The 20,614-nt window shown below is 34.9% G+C and overlaps 1 protein-coding gene across 1 annotated transcript in view; it reads right to left on the bottom strand.

Moving 5' to 3' along the window:
• LOC113231160 (tyrosine-protein kinase Src42A) overlaps positions 1 to 20,228 on the bottom strand; it is an 89,468-nt gene extending 69,240 nt beyond the window's left edge. Inside the window, exon 1 of the mRNA XM_026465361.1 lies at positions 19,668 to 20,228. Within this exon, the coding sequence (XP_026321146.1) occupies positions 19,668 to 20,032 (365 nt within the window). The 5' untranslated portion in view covers positions 20,033 to 20,228. The remainder of the gene's footprint in view (positions 1 to 19,667) is intronic.
• Between the last annotated feature and the right edge of the window lie 386 nt (positions 20,229 to 20,614).

The following is a 20,614-nucleotide window of genomic DNA, read 5'->3' as shown; positions in this document are numbered from 1 at the left end:
AGGTTAAATGAAGAATAATACATCTTTATCATCACCTTTTTTTTTTATAAACACAATTAAACTGAATTTTTCACGATGATGTACCTTAACCTTCCCCGGTGGGGACAGGTGTGATCATGTGTATCTTAAAAAAAATAGGAAAGTATGATTACATTTTTTAAGGGTTATTTAAGATTAACAGATTTTTAAACTTGCACCTAGTATAAAATTTGTTAACCTTTTTGTTACGAGACCTCAAGTTAAAAAAGTTTATCAATAATGGAAATACTTCCGTTTCGTAAGATACGTGATACGTTTGTATCGCAGCCACAGTGATAATGAAGCTCGTTTTTAAACTTTTCGTACATAATCAGTGTATTCTTGTATCACGGTGTTTGATAAGACTTATGAAATTTAAATTTTTACTCTTAAAAATTAATTTTTAGATCTTGTGATGAATATAAAAAAAAAGATATTAATTGAACTAGAGCAAATGAGCAACAGAGACTATGATATAGAAGTCTTTTAATACAGATAGAAATATACGGGTACCATAATTAAAATTAGGACCGTACCGACCGTAGGACCGAAAGAGATCGATCAATGTGAAAGTTTCCTACTAAATCAATGGCTGTGCTCTCCGAAACCGCGCACTCGATAATTTTCTCGTTTTATCTTATCACAACTACCTAATAATAATAATAATAATATAATAATAACGCACACACTCAACATAGCCCCGCACTAGGGAAACCCTGTGTCGCGGGTGCCATGGACACACATATAGACAACCACAAATTACACCCAAACTCACGAGAGAAATAAATGTAGGTCAAACAAATATTTCGCCCGGCCCGGGAATCGAACCTGGGACCTCTGCGTGGCAGTCCGGCATGGTAACCGTTCGGCCACGGAGGCAGTTACCTGTCATAAAGAAGCAAAGGGATTTCATGAAAAAGCCTTAACCTGAATTTCAAAATGATTACAAAGGAATGTCACGAAGCTAGACATTGTTTGGATAATGGCGGTATAAACAATCGCTTTTGCGGTCGTGCGGGGGTCGTTGAACGACCTAGCACCGCGAGAAGCTGCTTCCTTCGACTTTTGGAGTCATCGTGTAACTAAATATGCGGTTAGTTGGTAAATGAAGAAAGTAATTTAGGTAAAATGTGTTCATTGAGACTAATGTACTGATTGATATTTAACAGTTTTAGAAACAATCATATACCAAGTTGGTTAGGACTTAACGGAGTACACAAAATAGTCGTAAATTTTTTAAGTCTACTTTCTAGGCGTAACTTCATTTTAAAACCGTCGAGATAACAGACAAGCAGTTTTTTTCACAGTATCTATCTGTGATTTCTTCAAAGTTGTCTCCAGTCTAAGTACTTGCGTATTAGTTACATATCCCTCCTATTTGCTTCCTTTTTAATAATTACATCACTAAGATTGACATTGTGCAAAATATTGATAATAATCTTAGTGATGATTGACAACCTAAGACAAATTAATGTAATGACGTGTGATGTTTATGTCGTAGGGTTTAATGAACGACCTCACTTACACTTTTGCCTACAGTCCGTACCGGACGTATCATACTCTCTAAGCAATAATTATTACATTCGCGCAAGCGGTTCATGGTACACATACCAGTTTCGGTGACAAGTCGCAAAACTCTCACTTGCGGATGTCACATTTCGTGCACGACGCTACATTACAAATAAATTGGCACTAACAAAAAATATTATTTTCGTTTCTAATCACCTGATCATATCTGGGTCAGCGGAAATTTACGACGCTATCGCTGAAAGCCTTTTACATCATTCCTCGCCGAGACACCTGGCACTACCAGGATCCAATCTGCCTGAGACATACGCTAATTGGTGAATTTTTTTCTCTTGTTATTTTGCCGCCAACCAAAATTAAATTTGCTGACGCCCGATCATTCAAATATTAATTTGCGATGTAACGTCACGTTCAATTCAATTCAAAATTAGTAATTAAGACTGATCGTTAACGACATCGTGACCATATGAAGACAGCGAAAATATCTTGAATGACAGGCACATTTCAGATCATTAGATGTTTGCAAAATAAAAGTACTACTTGGGAACAGGAGAAAGTATTCGTGAAATAACTAGCGAACACACTGCAGTCGAAAATGATCAATAATCGGTGTTGGCGCCCGACAGTGCAGTGTTAATTGAAAGTGCCATCACTTGCAGCCTCTCGTACCACATTCGATGTGTGTCAAGTCGTTTTCACGGTCTTGGCGCTGCTCTATACAAAATCGGCCATGACATGGGTGCGTATTGTACTGCACGTGGGTGGCGATGAAACTACATTTGTATCAATTGAATCCCTTTCCTCGTACATATGAAGGCTGTAGGCACAAGTGTTTTGGAATGCCCTTTATCGTGTTTACGACGACAGACATGTAGGAAACACTTGTAATCGTAAGTTTGTAATTTTCATAACTTGTTCCTGGTTCATTAGTTGAGTAATAACTACAATAAAGTGCTTAAACAGCTATTAAAGATATTTTAAAACTATTACCGGTGCCGAGGAAAGCATGTGTTGGATATTTTTGCATCGCTGCCTTATGATTTGAGAGACGATATATTCTGTGCAGAACGTGTAATTATGTGTTACATATTGCAAAAGGGTACGTGTAAGTAGTAGCTAAACTGCGAATAGTGTTCTGGCCTGATTTCTAGTACACTACAGATTGTAGTGTTAGCACCGAGGAGTTACCTGAGGCACGCATGAGACATTACGCAGCGCACTTGTTGAGTGCGAAGGAAATAGTTCTGGTCGTTCTGTAATCTGCTCGTTTATTTCAATTTCGTCATATCTGTGCACTTTCTAGAGAAACTGCAACGGGTAATAACGTCGATGGCGGGTAAGACGCAGCCGGCCTTCCAATGGAAACATGCGATAATAAGGTGTAATTGCACACCACTCTGCTACTATATTTAGCTGCAAATACTCTGGAACTGGCCTCGCATGCGACTTGTGCAATTACGTAAAGCGGTTGAGCCATTTCTAATCTAAAAATAATCGCAGGCTGTGTGGACATCGGCGCCTCAGAATCGCACGTGAAAGTAAATAATTATTTTTCATACTATATAGTAAGGAAAATTATAAGTAAAATACTGGACCGTTACCTAATGGGCTAATACACTTCTCAGAAATTAATTTATATCATATATCGTTCCGCGTGACGGAATGGAAACAGACACTTAATATTATTAATGCTACAACAGTAAGAATGTAGGAAGAAGATCGACTAACATAGCTCCGTCAAACAATGCTTGCCGATTGATTAGAGAATCCGATAAAGAACACGAGTGAGCTGCAATAAAGAATCCTGTGGTGTATCAATATCAATATTTTTAAGCAGTTTATTCGTGACATGAATCAATACGTCCCTGACGCCAGCTGCACCTCTAATCAGTCGTCTGCGCGTGCAATGTTAATTTTCTCAAGCACTCTGCCTATTAGGGAAGCTATCAACGTGACGACAGGGTGGTTCACCTGCTCCAAATGGCTCCCGCAATGGTAGAACAATTTATTTAATACCAGCCTTAACTTCCACCACACAATTATCATTTTTTCACATCGTCCGTAATCTGGCTGTCAAATTGACAACAATCCCGACAAGTTCGACTTCGTTCTTTTTTTCGAGTATGAGTTTTGGGTAAAGAGAGATCGATTGCGAGTATCGGATGCAGTTTGCCTAGTCTTATGGATGAGGGGCAATGGTCGCACGCGACACATCGTCTGCAATGACCTTAATTGCACTGGCGATCTGGGCCAGTGCTCTCTCTTAAATCAAACTCAAAGGCCCTAGAACCCCACTTATAGCGAAGGTGTGTAGATCATCCGCCCTACGGCACGCGAGCGACATAGTGTGCCTTATGCAATTGAAGGCAATGACCCCCATGCCTTGTTTGTACGTTTTAATGGAGGATTAAACAGAATGGGCGTGAACAGCAGGTCGCACGTTTTGTGAAAGGCTATCATCCCGCGATCTTTAATTTTACTATTACTTATGTATTTGCTTTCGTATAGTTATTAAATATACGATCGATATATATATATATATAATTCTCATTAAGCATTCACAGAAGAGATAATATGTCTAGTTGTATTACAAGCTTAAAGATGGGACATGTCTGTAGTAAAGTGTATATTTGAAACCACAATTTATGTCTGTCGAGTGTAGGTTTACAACTTCGTGTGAGGGATAGGAACAGGGCGGTGAACTTAAACGCATCCTGTCTCCGTACCGGGTGAAGTCGGCCAGCTGTCTTTACTAGGAAATGTGGGTTTTTAGTAGCCGTTAGTGGCACACCCCGTCTCACACATCATCACCGCTGGGTCAATTGAACGCTTTGAGTTTTCCGCACCGGCACTGGATTTCTAAATACCAAACTTTTCTTTGTTCGGAAGTTAACGTAATTGCAGCAAATGGCGGCCTCATTTCGCATGTAAGAATATTAATTTGCCTCAATTACAAAATTGTTGAGGAATGTTTTACACAAAGCGCAGTCTATAAATATTACCGGAATTAGCATAATCTACGGGTGATAAACTTCCAACGAGCCCACATGAATTCGAGGTCATTAAAGTTCTAGAACCTTTGTAGTGCAAAATTTAGCGCGCCGGTCTCCGTGGCCAATTAAAGTAAGTGTGGCGATGGAGATTGTTTGTCACCTTTGAGCAGGTACAAAATGACATGCTGATTGATAAAGCTCGATCAGAATGCGCCGGGACATTGTAACGTGTCGGTCGGCTGACGTCGCGGGCTGCGTTTCAGCGAAGCGGCTGAGTTCCTGCAGCCCGGCGCATGCGCCATGAATAAACGCATCTTCTATTCTGTCTATACCATCGCTAGTTAGGATAACTGCATAATTTACAGCTATAAGCTATTAAAAATATTGCGTGTAAGCGAGTAAATAAACAATTACAATTAACGGTACTTCGCGCTTGATTTTTGTAATAAGTAATAGATTCTGAAGATATAATAAAATTATGAAACTCGCATGTCGGTGTAAGGTAACAAAACTGTAAACTTTGATATCTTGATATAATAAAAAATAAAAAATAAATTATACCTAGTTTATTCTGTTGAATTACAGGCGAGTAAATATATAATATACCTTCAACATGTTTGTGTCTAATGTTACTAACATATAGAAACTATACTTATTTTGTTACATATTAACTTCTTACAACCCGTGTTTCCAGGACTTGAGTATTGCAGTGAGCACTGAAAATCATACTCAAGTCCTTGCCATTAGGGTCGTATTTCCAGTGCTTGAAATCATACTCAAGTCTGCTCAAATCCTAACCTGAGCATTGAGTAGAGTTCTGGAATACGACACTTAGGGTCGTATTCTAGATTTTGAGATTCTATTGAGCATTGAGTAGAGTTCAAGATTTCAAGCACTGGAAATACGATCCTAATGGCAAGGACTTGAGTATGATTTTTAGTGCTCAATGCAATACTCAGGTCCTGACTTCAGTATTGAGTAGAGTTCTGGAATACGACCCTAAGACTTGTGGAGTCGCCAACTCATACTGTGTTAGAATGGTAGGTGGGCTAGAGTCTAATGGAACTTATTAGAGGCCGCGTAGTGGAACTTGCAGAATCAATACGCTACAGTACCGAGATTATGAGTCAAAATGTCTCAAGTAGTCTATTTACGAGATTAAGGTTAAATCATAACGACACGCAAAGTTGATTCAAGCAGTAATTACTTAACCGGGGTCATTTAAAATAATTACGTGTTAACAATAGAATTGCAAGTACAGGTATCTAGGGCTGCAGCTAAGTACTTAGTCGATAAAAAACGATTGTTCTTTTAAAAGAAGGTTATTGAATAATGTCAATATAAAACGTTTTACCTAATAAATAATAAATGTTCTCCCACATATCCGGGTTTGGGACCGCCCGGTTCAGTTACCTGTCCGTAACGTGCCATTAGTTAGGCGTAGTCACACATGTCAGGGAGATCGGCATCAGTGTATGCAGTTCCGCCAGTAGCTGAATGCCCTCAAAGAGGCCGCGCTTTTCAAACGTACGTCGAGATCACGGCATTAAAAATGGATAGTACTGACGAAATGTGCTTCCCTAATGCGTACTAGGAACTAGTAAGCTTGGACAAGTGTAAACCAGCTCATACAAAATTTGCTTTTGTAATTTTGCAATTTTTCTTCAGCCTTTTGCAAAGCACTGAACCCATTCGAACCTGCGGCCGGTACATTAAGATTCGCAGCGGTATGGATAGACAATAGATATAATAACGTGGATAGAAAATTTCAGTAAACAAGTGAATTGCAATATTTATAAAAAAAAATGACGTTATTACGATCATGACGTAAATACGATTTATTTTAACTCGAAACTCGATCAGAATTTATTGGAAATGAAACTATTTTTTCTATCATAAGGCTGACTCAGTCGTGATCATGAGAGCTGTAAAGAGCGCGAAACGTAAGAAAATGGGCGTACGCGATTTTGAACCGGAAAAATTGTTTCATTTTCAGTGAGAATATTTATACAAAAACATATGATACCTGTATGATACCTATAAATAGGCGCCTTGTCGTCGAGTTGCGGACACCAGCCCGTTACACCAAGTACCAAGTACCTGTATGATGACTTATTCTTTAAGCGACTTCAAAAAAAAGGAGGAGGTTCTCAATTCGACTGCATGTTTTCCTTTTTTTTTTTTGGATGTATGTTACGCGATAACTCCGCCATTTGTGAACCGATTTTGACGATTCTTTTTTTTTGTTGGAATGAGGGTACCTAAGAAGAAAAAGTGAAGCAGAATAAGAAGTGGTCCCATTTAAATTTGAAAAAATATTCGACCACTAAGGGTGGTAAGCTAGGGGATGAATGACTTTTGAGGTCGGTGTTTTTAGTACTCTGTACTTAGGTTCGGTTATTTACCATTTGTATTCAGTGTTATTGTGACTAAAATTATTTAGACTAAATATAAAGATGTTGAAGGGGTACTAGGCGGTAATTTTTATGGCTAGTACACGCAAGGACAAAATAAATGAATGGTGAGTTCTTGTTTATTAGGTGTAATAAGGAAAAAATTACATACCATCAAATTTGACGGTTTATTACCATGCAATCTATTGAACTTTTTTTTCTGTACATAAATTTACTTCCACTAAAGAAATTTAGAATTCACGACCGTCAAGACGAATTTAATGATGCCTCATGTGTTGAAAACGGGCAATTAATTTAGATTTTTCGAGGGAAAAGATGACTTATTGAGATTCATGCTGCTAAAATCTAGACCCTTATTTCAAGTTCGACGTAATCAGGTGAACACTGTCTTGTAGGTTATAAAATAGAATAGGAATGGCAATGGGAAATCCCATTAAGTGAGAAAAGCGCATTGTCGGGAGTATAGAAACTGTACACACAAAGTACAGGAAACGAGCTATTTTAATGTTTGCCTTGCAATTTGCGTGTTTGACTAGGAACCGTTTCGTAAAACCTACTGGGGGTTAGCGGTACAGAAATACAATCTTATTATATGTATTTGAAGATATTTAAAAGTGGAGATTGTCAGTAAAGTTTTGTGCTGTTGATAACTGCACACATAACTTGGTGATTTTGAAATTTGGAAACTTTGTGTTTATATATTTCACAAATTTGCTACAAACTTTCTAAGTCATATTTGTTATTTCCCTGCCGTAGGTCTTGTTACTAATACTATCATTCCAATGCAAAGTGCACATAAGTTTGTTTATTTAAGTTTATCAATGACAGAAACATGCTAATGTTTTGGGATGTATGTGATATTTTTAGTTTATTCTGCATGTTATGGATACGGTTCGCGAGTGGGACTCGGACTATCTTACTATGCTATGCTGCAGTATTCTAGAGTATATAAATCTATTAAGAGGAATTAATTAAACGAACCAACTTATCAACCTACAGAAAAAATAATTAAAAAAAAAATCAACCTACAGAAAATAATTACTCGAATCAGTTATTACGACTCCGTCTGCAAAAAATATTACAAATTCCAGACAGGCTAGTCCCGATTAGAGTTGTCAGGTCCAATGTCTCAAAATTCGGGACAGAAAGATAAAAAAATAGCATGATGTGGGCTCGAAAGTCGGGACTGAAAATAAATTACTTTCAACCACACAAAATATGTTTCTGTCGGTAAATGAGCATTATGTTTAAAATCAATATCTACATATAGTATGTTTAAATAATTCCAATTTCTAATATATAAATAAATAAATAAATAAAAATACACACTTCGGGTACGACACCACCACTCCAATTGGGATATTCTGCACAAATCGGGATACATGGCAAGTTACGACGCGTGGCCGCCTTCCTTAAGGGCTTACGGAAGAAATATAGCTTTAATCTCACACGAGGTCATCTACCAGTATAGACTTTTAGATTGAACTAGTACAGTAATTACAGAAGTACAGTTCTCGTAGTCAGTTTGAAATTCAGCCATTAAATAGTTGTAGTTTGTTGAGTCTGACCTCGTTTCTGTGGTCGTTATGGAAGTCGTGCGAAACGCGATGGTACTCCCAGTTGATCATCGATTGTCTTTCACGCTATTAGTGCATGATCAATATGAATTTAAAGATAATGTTTAAAAATACTGACAGTTGTTGCGTAGTTACATAATTTTGAAAGTATGTAAGCAGGAAATTAAACTATTTTTCAGATCTAAATCGCGTATATTTGTTTTTTGAAACTAATCAATGTTTTGGACTTTGTGCTGACTTCCCTGAGAAGAACGAGCAAGAAACTCTAGGGATTTTCAAATAAATTTAAATGCCATAGAATGCATTTCGAATCATATCTGTGTGGAATCTACACTCGTGTTGTCTTTCCATATATCTTTATCTAACACGTAGTCTACAATTTTGTAATATGACTTTTCAATTAAAATACTTTTAATGAAGTTTTAAACTTAGGAAATGATAATCTTAATATATGCTCCGGAATCTTATTGTAAAAACGTAACAATCGCGAAAACCTAGATAAGAGCTCGACAGTTATTTTTAAAGTAAGTTCAACTGCCTTCAAATTAAACCTATAGTCGACAAAAATAACTAGGAAAACATAAATACACATTATGTAAAAACCAGTAATTACAGTTCATGCACCTAACCTAATAATAGGATAGGATAGGGGCGACTTTAAAAATATACAGTGTTTTTCCTATAGCATTCGCAACCTATGCGTCCTTCACGATTGGTTAGCTCAACTAAAGGCATTAAGATCGTAAAGAATGAACAGACATACTGACAACAAAGGCCCGTGGCGTCAACGTCAAGGCACTATGGTTAGGCAGGGCTATCAATGACACAAAGGACATGATTTGCGAGAGGAAATTACTGGACGTTTTAGAAGTATAGTTTTTTAGACATCCCGTGGATATTTTTAGGCGACTCTATAAATAATAAGATGTTGGACTCTAGCAAAACCATAAGGTTGTGACGTGACAAACACGTATTGTCGTTTGTCTAACTCCTGCTTTGTGACTGCCTGTGGCAGTCTGGATTCGCAGAGTAGCAAATTAATTCACTTCCATTTTCATTAACATGGGCTTCCGCAAAGTAACGCCTGAATCTATTAATTATTATATTTTTTAATAAATATCTATTCTATCGATTTTCTAGGATTTCGCGATGGTTACACATTGCAAATGAAACTATTTTTTCCGATCTAAATATCCTATATTTGTTTTTCCAAACAAACCAAGGGCACTTTGCAGGTTCGTGGCATTAAAGGCCCTAAAAGTTGGTTTGTTTGAAAAAACAAATATACGTGATTTAGTTCCGAAAAAATAGTTTTAATTTTAAAAACATCTGTTCTGTTTACAAATTTTGCACTCCTCTTACGAGAAAATCCAGAAGACTCCATCCTTGTGTTATGGACGGACTTATCATCAGAGATGGGCAAGCGCCCGGGCTTTAACCCGGGGCTTTGTTAAGGCCGGGTCTAAATCCGGTTGAAATCCATTAATGCCTGACATCGAGGACAAAAACTATTTACAACTAAATATTTGTTGTAAATCGAGTTTTACTCAAATTTAATGATATTGTTACAAAATGTTTATTGCTTTCTGTTCTAGATGATTCGATTTGCCTTTTTTGGTATTAATATTTTTTTTATTATTGTATGACATTCTGACCAAACCAACCAGAAGGTTTGCTTTTATATTGAATAGATTCGCTTGAAAATCGTATTGGAATAAATCGATACAAAAAAGCGACTGACTATGGCAAAGGAATGGAATACACTGAATCTGTGTATTCCGAAAGCTACATTTTAGCGTTATTTAACGCGTAACACCGTCTTTTAACATCAGTTGATATTGTGGTCAAACGTTAGTCTATTGAAAAAAATAACGTATTATTTTGTAAATAATTTTAACAAAATTTTCAGATTTGATCATCAAATTGTGTTTATTTTTGAATGCTAGAGCATTGACGATGATGCGAATGAGCGAGATTTTCAGTTCTTGTCAAGTACCGCATTGCGCATAATAGACAGATATTTCTCACCCTGTAAATTTGTGATTAATCTACAGTAATGTTATCTATTATTCATCAGCTAATAATAATAGAGAAGTACTAAAAGGCACGTTTTTCGATCGAGAGCCGTGTTCGGAAGGCAGTTATCATGTTGTGTAATCGTGATAACATACTGTGATTGATATTAGGTGAAATTAATAAGAGATGTAATTAATTTATCAGAGACAGTGGCGCCAGATGCTTGGGTAAGACTGTATGGTTCGACAAATGTATAAGTGCAGGTAGAAAAATGAAGAACTGGAATTTAGTTAGTATTACGTTGTACAATAGTGGCAAAGTTGGCGGCAAGGAAATGTTGGTTTTATGGTATGGAGGAAGCACATCATTTGACATCACGTTATGCCGACATTATGCCGTCCAATGAATATGCAAACATGAGAAAAAGTTGTAGGTGAGCAGACTTTTGGTACCGTAAATACTACTTTGGTTCAGTCATCTGCATTTATATTAGATAAATAAAATACGTGTAGTCTTTTCACGTAGGATGGGCACAGCATCTCACGTCGGACTAGACAATGATGTTATCGTATAAAATCTAATACATTTAATGATTTTCGAGTAACATTGCTAAGAAAAGTCAGTCTTTTTTTTATATTAATTCTCTTTTTTTCATCCAAATCAAATTGAATAAAAAAACTGTAATAGTAATTTTAAAAATAATAATCAACTTAGTATACTTTAAGTTTTGTAGATATTTTATAGCAACATAAAAGGATACATTTTTCTCTAAAGTTACGTGACACACTCGCAAAATTACATGATAATTAGTGTGAACAAATAATCCGCATTGTACCTTACATACATTTACGTACATTTTGACACTGTTGTTTTCAGTTCACTGTATATCCGACAATTACTGAGATAGTACTTCTACAAAAAATAAGGTAAATCGGCCTTTCTTCCTGATCTCCAATATCTACATATATTTAACTCAGTATTGATATAATAAATCAATTTTGTTCTCAATTTCAATAACTCAATTTTGTTTCGAGGTCAGATTAGGCATTTTTAATCAATTGAATCAAATTGTAGGTACAGGCCAGGTTAGACGCGTATGATATATAAATCTACCGAGACAAGCTTGAAAATTGCTGGTTAATAGACTTGAACTATTATATAGCTAGTTCGGCCAAATATAAACAAACTAATGCCGTTTTATTTTGCAAACAGCTCAATTTGTGTGGTTTTCAATTACGAGTAAAATCACTCAGACCTTTTGAAGAGGTCGTTGCAGAAAAAGTGACACAAAAGTGAGTGAGTGAAGATTGAAACTTTACCTAGGTACTACTTAAATCAAATTTGGTTTGCAACTTTATTTTTACGTAGAGTGAATTTGACCAGTTTTGGTTCATTTTCGGATGAATAACCGGTCTTCAGTATGTCCATTATTTTGTAGTCTTTTGAAGTCGTGCAATGGCGTTGTGGCAATTTCAAGTAACGTCGGCGTTGCTACAGATTAGGATAGACGTGGAAATATCGATTTGCTACGTATCGAGGGTTCCTCAGACTCAACTTAGCTCAAACAAGCTATTATATTGTTAACTGTGAGACCGAGCTGTTATAGATTTTTGTAATTTGCCTTGAATTTGTTTTTATCTTTACGTTGAATTGTTTGGAAAAGATTTCATCCATTGTATGAGTATTCTTAAATTGATTAATACAAATTATAGAATTATAATTGTCATCATATATAAACGTTGCACTGAAATGTTGAAACCTGACATTAATGTAATATAAAAAAATCCGCAGCAATAATAAGTGAGAAAAATCAAAGCCACGATGTTGGCAAAGAGGCAAGACTTCTGCAATCGTACAATATCTACCAGTAAGTTGTGCCAACAAGAAAACTCTTAGGACGCAGTATTGGCGCCAATGCAAACAAATCATGTTGACTTTATGAATTGGGGGGGAAAAAAAGCTTAGGCTATCGTTTGAGTTGGGTCTAACTCTCCACATAGTATATCAGAAAATTAGCTAGAACATAAACTTTTGTTTCATCGTATTACGTTTATTCAAGTATTTTAAAACACTTTATAAATAACCGCACATGTTGTTTTCCTCAGAATGATTATTCGCGTTAAACTAAGAAAGTGATTGAAACCGAAGGAAATAAAACTCTGCTAGCTCATGTAAAGAATGGGAGAGAATCGTACGGTGAACAGAGAATACCTGAGATAGCCGAGTGGGATCAAGTAAAACGCCTAGGTACAGCTGGAGCGATGAAGCTAATAAAGACAAGCGCTCAATAGCGCAGAGACGCGAAAAGAAAACACAATGGTGCCTTTTGGGGTCAGAGCCCCAGATCCTAAGTTAGTTATAGAGATCAATAAAGTCATTGAGTAGCAGTTAGATAATTAATAATGTTGGCTAATAAAAATGGTATGGTACGATATAGTGGGCTGATTTCGGCAACCGGACGTCGTAAGGCTCATTTTGCGTGTGGCTCATTTTGCACAAACTAGTGTAAAACTATGGTATAAAAATGCGTTATAAAAATGCGTGCTATATTTTTACGTAATGTTAAACTAGTGTGCGTAGAAACTAATAACAAGTGGAAATTTCCCCCAAATAAACTGGTCGTCCTTTAGTATGAGTAGCAACGATCTGTCACTGTGTCCATGAGCACTACTTTCGCTTGCAAATTGTCTGGTACGCTGCTGTCAATTATGCAACGCAGAAGCGTTGTAAACGGCGGTAATTATTATTGTAATAACGTTCTAATCTAAACTAGGCGCAAGTGGACGGTGTAGTGTGAAAGCACGCCACGTCGCATCTCACACGCCATTCGTAAAATCTACAACATAAGTCGCGATAAACATTGGCCTGAACGTATAACTCGATTACTGAAATATTAATTGTAATTAACGAGAAGTCTTCATGAAATATTCTAAGTAAACAATAATTTCAAATAAAAAAACATTAAATGTAATTATGTAGTCACGGTAAATCAATTTCTATCAATTAACATATACAAAACACTTTTGATACAATAAGTTTTTCATTGAAACATTAAGTTAGATACTATAATTTAAACAGCTACATACTCGTGAAACTTCCAGGGTTATTTCGAAACTCTAATGTAACAAAACGTGAGGGTATTTAAATGCAATCAATATTATAAATTGAGAACTCTTTTTTTAAGTAGCAGTAGAGCTCCTAATGGATCCATTACTTATTTCTTGCCTATTTATGCCGTCAAGAACTAATGTGAAAAAACATTTATTTTCACAAAGTATCAAAATTTTAATGAATCATAATCCTGGAAAAAATCGATTGAAAATGAAGGGGATTACGGGGCCACACTACATTACATACTCAATTTTACTTCACGAAAACATTCATTTATATTACTTAACATGAACAACTGCAGTCACAGGGTTCTTTGGAAATGCTAACCTAAGCATGGAATCGCACCAACTAAAAATGCAAACAATAGACACTCACTATTTTATTAACCAATCTTTATTGGACAGATTTTATCATTGATCCTGTCGATTGGTAAAAAAACCAGTGAGTGTTTATTGTTTGCATTTTAACTATTTCGATTCCCGACTCAGGTAAGGTATAAAAAATGTGAAAACAGTTATTCATATAAAGAAAAGTAAAAGAATGTTTCCCATAAGTAAAATTAGCCATCCTAAGCAATTAGGGTAGTTCTCTGTTACGTCGACTTTTCGACTGTGTATACCATCAAGGTACGCCAATAAGGGACGGTAATACACAAAAATTTTAAACTTTCTTCATAATATTTCAGTGTCAAGTTTAATTCTTAGAAATGCTATTTTAGCGGTCCTACTTTTCACAAAGGTGTGCCACGATCGATCGTTCAGTATCCCGAGATAACATTTTCCCAGGTACTGAAAAATCGGGGTAGTGATCAATCAAGACATCACATCTAAGTGACGAGGTTCGTAGCTCGAATAGGTATAGCACATCGAGCATGTTGGCGAGGCTTTAGGAATATTAGCTATTAGGAATATTACATGAAATCTAATGCAGTTCTTGATCTAATCATTTTATAAACAAATAAATAGAAAATCACTTAAACCAATAAAATTAAAGTATTGTATCAATTTTGCTACATATTTGTTTATTATCATAAAGTGACGGGGCGTATAAGTCGTACACCTGGTGGTAAGCGAGTCGCCTGTCTGGTGGTAAGCGAGTCGCCTATATCCATGACAGTTGCAGTGCCACTTAGAGCTTTAAATTGCAAAGATGAGGGACACGACGCAAATCACCATGGGACATATGAACTCTATCACAAGGAGCTCTACTATTACTAGACTTATGTACAGAATAATGCACTCATTAAAGATTATTGAAAGACATGGTAATTAATATAATACTTAATATTCCTTTTATTTAACATAAGTAAATGGATTACCAAATAAATCATTAAAGAAAAGCACTAGGGAGTTCATGAAATAAATATTCTATTCTTGTCTTTCAATAGTGTAAATAACATTTCTGTTCCCAGATTTTATGACAAGCGAAAGATAATTTATTATAATATGAATTAAGTGTTCAGTTAAGCAGATTCCTGCTTCAACATAATATGACAGATGACACAATGACAATCATACTCTGCTATTCCAATCCCAAAAAGAAAATTAAACAGATGCTACGTACATAAAATGTACCACAAAGGCAATCGGCAATAGATTACAATGAAACAAGGTATATGGAAAGAACAATAAATATTTCGTAATATGTTCACAGTCCATTAAGTGTAAGTGAACATGATAATACGACTTAGCTTTCACTTCACATACCAATCGTGTTTTCATATATCTAATGGTTTTCCCATCATAATTTATTTAAAGGAAATCTATGACTTACTTGATAAAAATCTATTAATTGTATCTAAGAATAGTAAGTACCGGATAATTACCGGATAATTAGGATTTTCCATACCAATATGGAATGGTAATATTTTAACTACCTACAACTGATACGTGTTTATATCACTTATATTTATAATGTTGCAACTCCTATAGAAATTAAATTATCAACTTTTGTTTTTTGAAGTTTTAGTAATTTGTATTTTTTGACTTCCACTACTAATTAACGAAACATAAATAAAGCAGGTCTGTTTTGATTTCTATAGAGAAGAAGAATTATTATGTAATAATATTTTTAAAGCATTTTAGGGCAAACATTCATAATTTTAATATCATAAGTTTGCCACAGTGGTTTCCAGTTAATATAAAGACCTCCAAAGAAGTGCTATTAACATAAAAAGATATTAGTGGGAAGAACAAAATTATATATTATATACATAATATATTTTAATTATAGCCCTAATTTTGTAATCAAAGGGAAAAACGAGTTTACCATTAAACATAAAAATTAACTCAGTACTTAAATATTTCAGAGATAGTAAAACCAAAATGTTACTGAAGAATTATTCTTGTCGAGTTTTAAATTTGTAACAATAGCCATAAGGAGAAATATTTGTTTTGTTACACGGTACATAAAATTTGGGTCAAATATTATCTTGTGCAAGAATGTTACACAAAGAATCATATTTACTACAGACATAGGACAGAGTTTTCTATCTGTGATTCATGACAGGAAACAAATATTTGATTAATATTGTTGAAGGATGAGTTACAGTAATTATTATTGTATTAATAATTATATCATCACTTTATTGTTTATGTACTAGTTACTATGTTTTTAATAAAACAAATACAGGATAACCCCAAGAGAAATTGAGTAAATTTACAACAGTTTTAAAATGTTGCCTGGTTCATAGATCACATAATTTGTACTTCTTGAATACAGTTTGATCGTTTGATATAGCAAAGACAAAGAACTGTATATTTTGAGCAAATTTTATCAAGTGTACTAGGTACTGGGTGTAATGGGCTAGTGTCCGCAACTCGACGTCAAGGCGCGAATTTTGCGTGTAGTGAGTGACAGGTTTATCAAGTATAAGCCTGCTGTTAAGTTTATTTAAAAAAACAATATTTCTTGAAATATGATTTGAACAATGTGTTGAGACTGGGTACCTAAATCCTTAATTTAAAATTGTAACACAATGTAATGTGATATATTGTAGAACTTCCATCGCAAACAATTTTTTTGTTCCCAATTAAAGGCTATAATCAGAGTTCCTGATATAGTAATGATTTCATTCCTTCGCCAGTAAGAGATTTCATTCCTTGTTAAATCTTGTAAGTCAGAATATTCATACACTTTATTAATTGTGAATTCTATCAATATAAATATTTTTAATGAGTGTTCTAATCAGCACTATAATTGGGTTTATCACAATTTGTATAATAATCAGCGATTAGAATTGAGGGAGTTAATTTACCTAAAGTATGAATGTTTTCTTAGTATGGACATACCCATTGATGTTGATATCAATGTGAATAAAGTGTTTTGTTTGTGCGAGTGACAGCGCGGTTGTCAATCATGCAGTACCAATAATATGCAGTACAAATAATAATTTGTTAAAATTACTGGAGTAAAGTGTGAAAACAGGATTTTGTATCATATTTTCAATAAACAAATATATTGTGTTATCATAGTTGTTATTTAAAAGTGTTATTTTGGACAGTTTTATAGCTTTTAATTTATATATAACTGAATCGTAAATATAAATTACAAAAGCACACAAAATAATGAAATTGCTAACTGTCGTTTTTCTACTCATTGCATGCGCAAAAGATGGAAAGAGACCAATTATGTCAGTTTCAAGAAGCTAAAATATAAACTTCTTGGTCATTTTCAACTGTTCGAACCACAAGTGAGTGAAATATTTAGAACAAAGAAACTGTAGAGTTGCTTTGATTTTAATCCTATTTTTAAAATGATTGTTTTATTAAACATTAGCAATAACTAACAAAATATTCTTGTACTCGTTTTACGGCATAGGATTACCTATCAGAAGTCAGAAAATACATTTGCCCGAAATAACATTAGCTCGAATTTTTATAATGCGTTTTTACGAAGATTACAAAACAAAAGCTAATTTTGTCTATTTAAAAAGCATCAAAATTACTCGAAAGCGTAACGGTTTTGTTATAAATCGGAACTACGGATATTTGAGTTTACGTTTAGTTAGAATATCGGTACATTTCTTATAGTACACGCTTATTTTCACATTTGTAGTAATAATTGTAGGTATGTATCTACCCAACTCTTTATTATACCTTTAAGTGAATTTGTACAAAATTCGACATAATAATATATATACAAAAATTAATTAATATTTACGAGAAAGGCTATTACTCTTGTGTTCAAGTAATGTTCAGTCGAAGCTAAATAGGGTGTTTTTAGGCCCTTAAATTGTTGTAAGCAAATTTAGGCAGTACTGCAATGACGTTGCAATTTAAATTAAATGTTTTAGTTTTTTATATTTCGTTACATGTCACTACGTTTGTATAGGTTAACCTCGGACATTTTTTTCCTGGTTTTTGTATTAGACCCAATGTCCATTTGTTGGTAGGCCAATGGCTTTAGTTATTATTTTCTAAACATTCCAAAATATAGGTTGTCTCTTGTTTAATTTTTTAAATGGCTAAATATTTAAATGCGTAAATACCTATAGTAACACTAATTATTTTTTGAGAGAATAATTTGCAGCAAACAATTAACAGGAAATAATAATTTGTTGCCATTGTACTCAAATTTCAATAAATAATTCAAATATAATTAGATCTACAAAGTCCCAGGATTTGTAAAAGGGAATGTCCACATTATTCTATGCTGTCACTCCCTCTATTCTGATCACTAATTAAGATACAGATTATCATACTCCTTTTTGAGTGGGAAAGTCAGACTATAGATTTAGGATTGCTACAATTCTCGCAAACTTGTATTGTTTCTTTCAAAATTATTATTTGTTTCACGTTTATAACCTAAAATGATCAGACTAAAAAGTGTGCTGTATTAGACAAGTGCTTTTGTACAACACATACTGACATAATGCCCACAGAATACTGCAGTGCCCCCATGGGGTGTTATATGTCAAGTGCCATTAGCATAAGAACACCTGTTATATAACCATGTCATTTGCAAATAATGAATATGAATACAACCTGTAAGCCATACAGGTACGCTTTAATATTTCTAAATAATATATATTTATTTCATACCATTACACTGCATTACAGTCAAATACCAAGACATTGTGAAATTCACAACAATACAATATTAGGGAAAAGAAAACTGTTTTTCCAGATTTAAATCATGTATAATTACTTTTTCAAACAAACCATGGGACCTGTAAAGGGCCCGAAATGTCTCAGTTTGCTTGAAAAAACAAATATATGCGATTTAAATCTGGAAAAATTGTTTCATTTTCTATGTGTAACAATCGCGAAAACCTAAGAAATCGATAAGACAATATTAGTAATTCACAGAAAGCAGACACTCATCCATCCTCTCACAAAACCTTAAACATTCATCATACACTTGCAAATTCATCTACTTGCAAAAACATTTTCACAGTCTGGATACAAGAATTGCATTAAGAGAGTTCAGAGTGAAAAAGAAAGAACAGTAGAGGAACACTCCCATAGATTAAATTTATTTAGTGGTGGACAAACAGGCACACTAGTTGAGTCAGCTATTCTGGTCAACTGGACAATTCACGCAAGATGCTACCAGCAATAGTCAGCAGATCATAATTACGTCTTACTTCTAAAGAATTAAACCCAAGACGCCAAGGCGGAAGTTCGTAGAGTATAAAAATGGGCAGTACCCATAAATTTTCTTATAGAGTAATCTCAGGAACGTCTTTTAGATTTTCTCCAGAAGCAGGGTGTAGGTACAAGTGGCTTAGCAAGGGGAAAGGTGTAGAATGATCATAAAGTAGGGCGTTAATCAGTCAACAGCCCTGGAGTACACAGGAATGTAACAATGGGCAAGTAGTATAAGCCGCAGACATTCTTAGCTATAAATAAACAAAACAGCTGTGTAAAATTTGTCAAATAAATTAATTGATGATCAGTATGGGGTGACAAGCATACACACTACGTTAAACGCATATAACGCACGGGATGGTGGGACGGGGACGCAAACTATCGAAATGATTGCATAAAAAACAAGATTTGGTTACTCACGGCTCCGCCTCAATAGACTGCAATCGAGCGACATAGTTTGAAGGAATGTAGCCCTCTTGTTTAGTTTTTTTACTTCTCGCCAACCACCAGTCACCTTGTGTGTCGTTCAGAATTTCTAGGTGCTCCCCTTTTCTAAAGCTAAGGTCTTCATCTGTCCTAGCGTCATAATCATACAAGGCAACAAAAATTCGGGTGGGAGGCACCTCACTTGTATCTGGGCCCTGATTCACTGCAGATCTAATTGGATCCGGGGGTGGGGTTGGCACTGGAGTCTGAAATTGTCTAGGATCTTCCTCATGAGGGTTCGTTCTTTCATTCTTGTTCTTAGGATCCTTTTCTCCCCCGCCACTACAACAGTTCCCCATTTTCTCTTTACAAGGTGAGACTGGTACCACTAGATTTACGTCAAATCACACACTTGTACGCAACCAATGTACTGTCCAAAGTTTGTATGCCTATAAACATTGTATTTTATCACATAAAAGTATATAAATTGAACCGAAAATTGTAATTTTATAGTAAACAAAGAATATAAAACTCCGATCGGACATCACTGCAGGCGGCCATTTTAATACACCATAGACAAACTTTCTCTAGTTTTAGTTTTTTCTAAACATTTCTTGAAAAAATTATTAAAGCTGATTGATTTTCGTTTTAAGATTTTTATTTACAGCATTTTTGTTAAAATTACTAAGCAATTAAGCTCGTTCACATTATATTAGAAGTTATTTTAGCATCACGTTGTAAGCGTTTAGTGTCGTTCATATAGTGACATCTAGAAGTACGAAGGTAAAGCTTGTTGGAGATTTGTTGTAAACAGCCTGTCACCTACCGGAGCATTCATAAACTACTAAATCGTTCTTAATTTAACATCTGTAGTGTTTACATTGTATTTTCAAATCACTAATAGATGTCGCGATAATCGATAGAAAAATAAAAATTTCATA

Source organism: Hyposmocoma kahamanoa, unplaced genomic scaffold (genome assembly GCF_003589595.1).
Source record: "Hyposmocoma kahamanoa isolate Upper Pololo Valley unplaced genomic scaffold, ASM358959v1 64, whole genome shotgun sequence".
NCBI classification, from domain to species: Eukaryota; Metazoa; Arthropoda; class Insecta; order Lepidoptera; family Cosmopterigidae; genus Hyposmocoma; species Hyposmocoma kahamanoa.
This window is presented reverse-complemented; position numbering and strand designations above follow the sequence as displayed.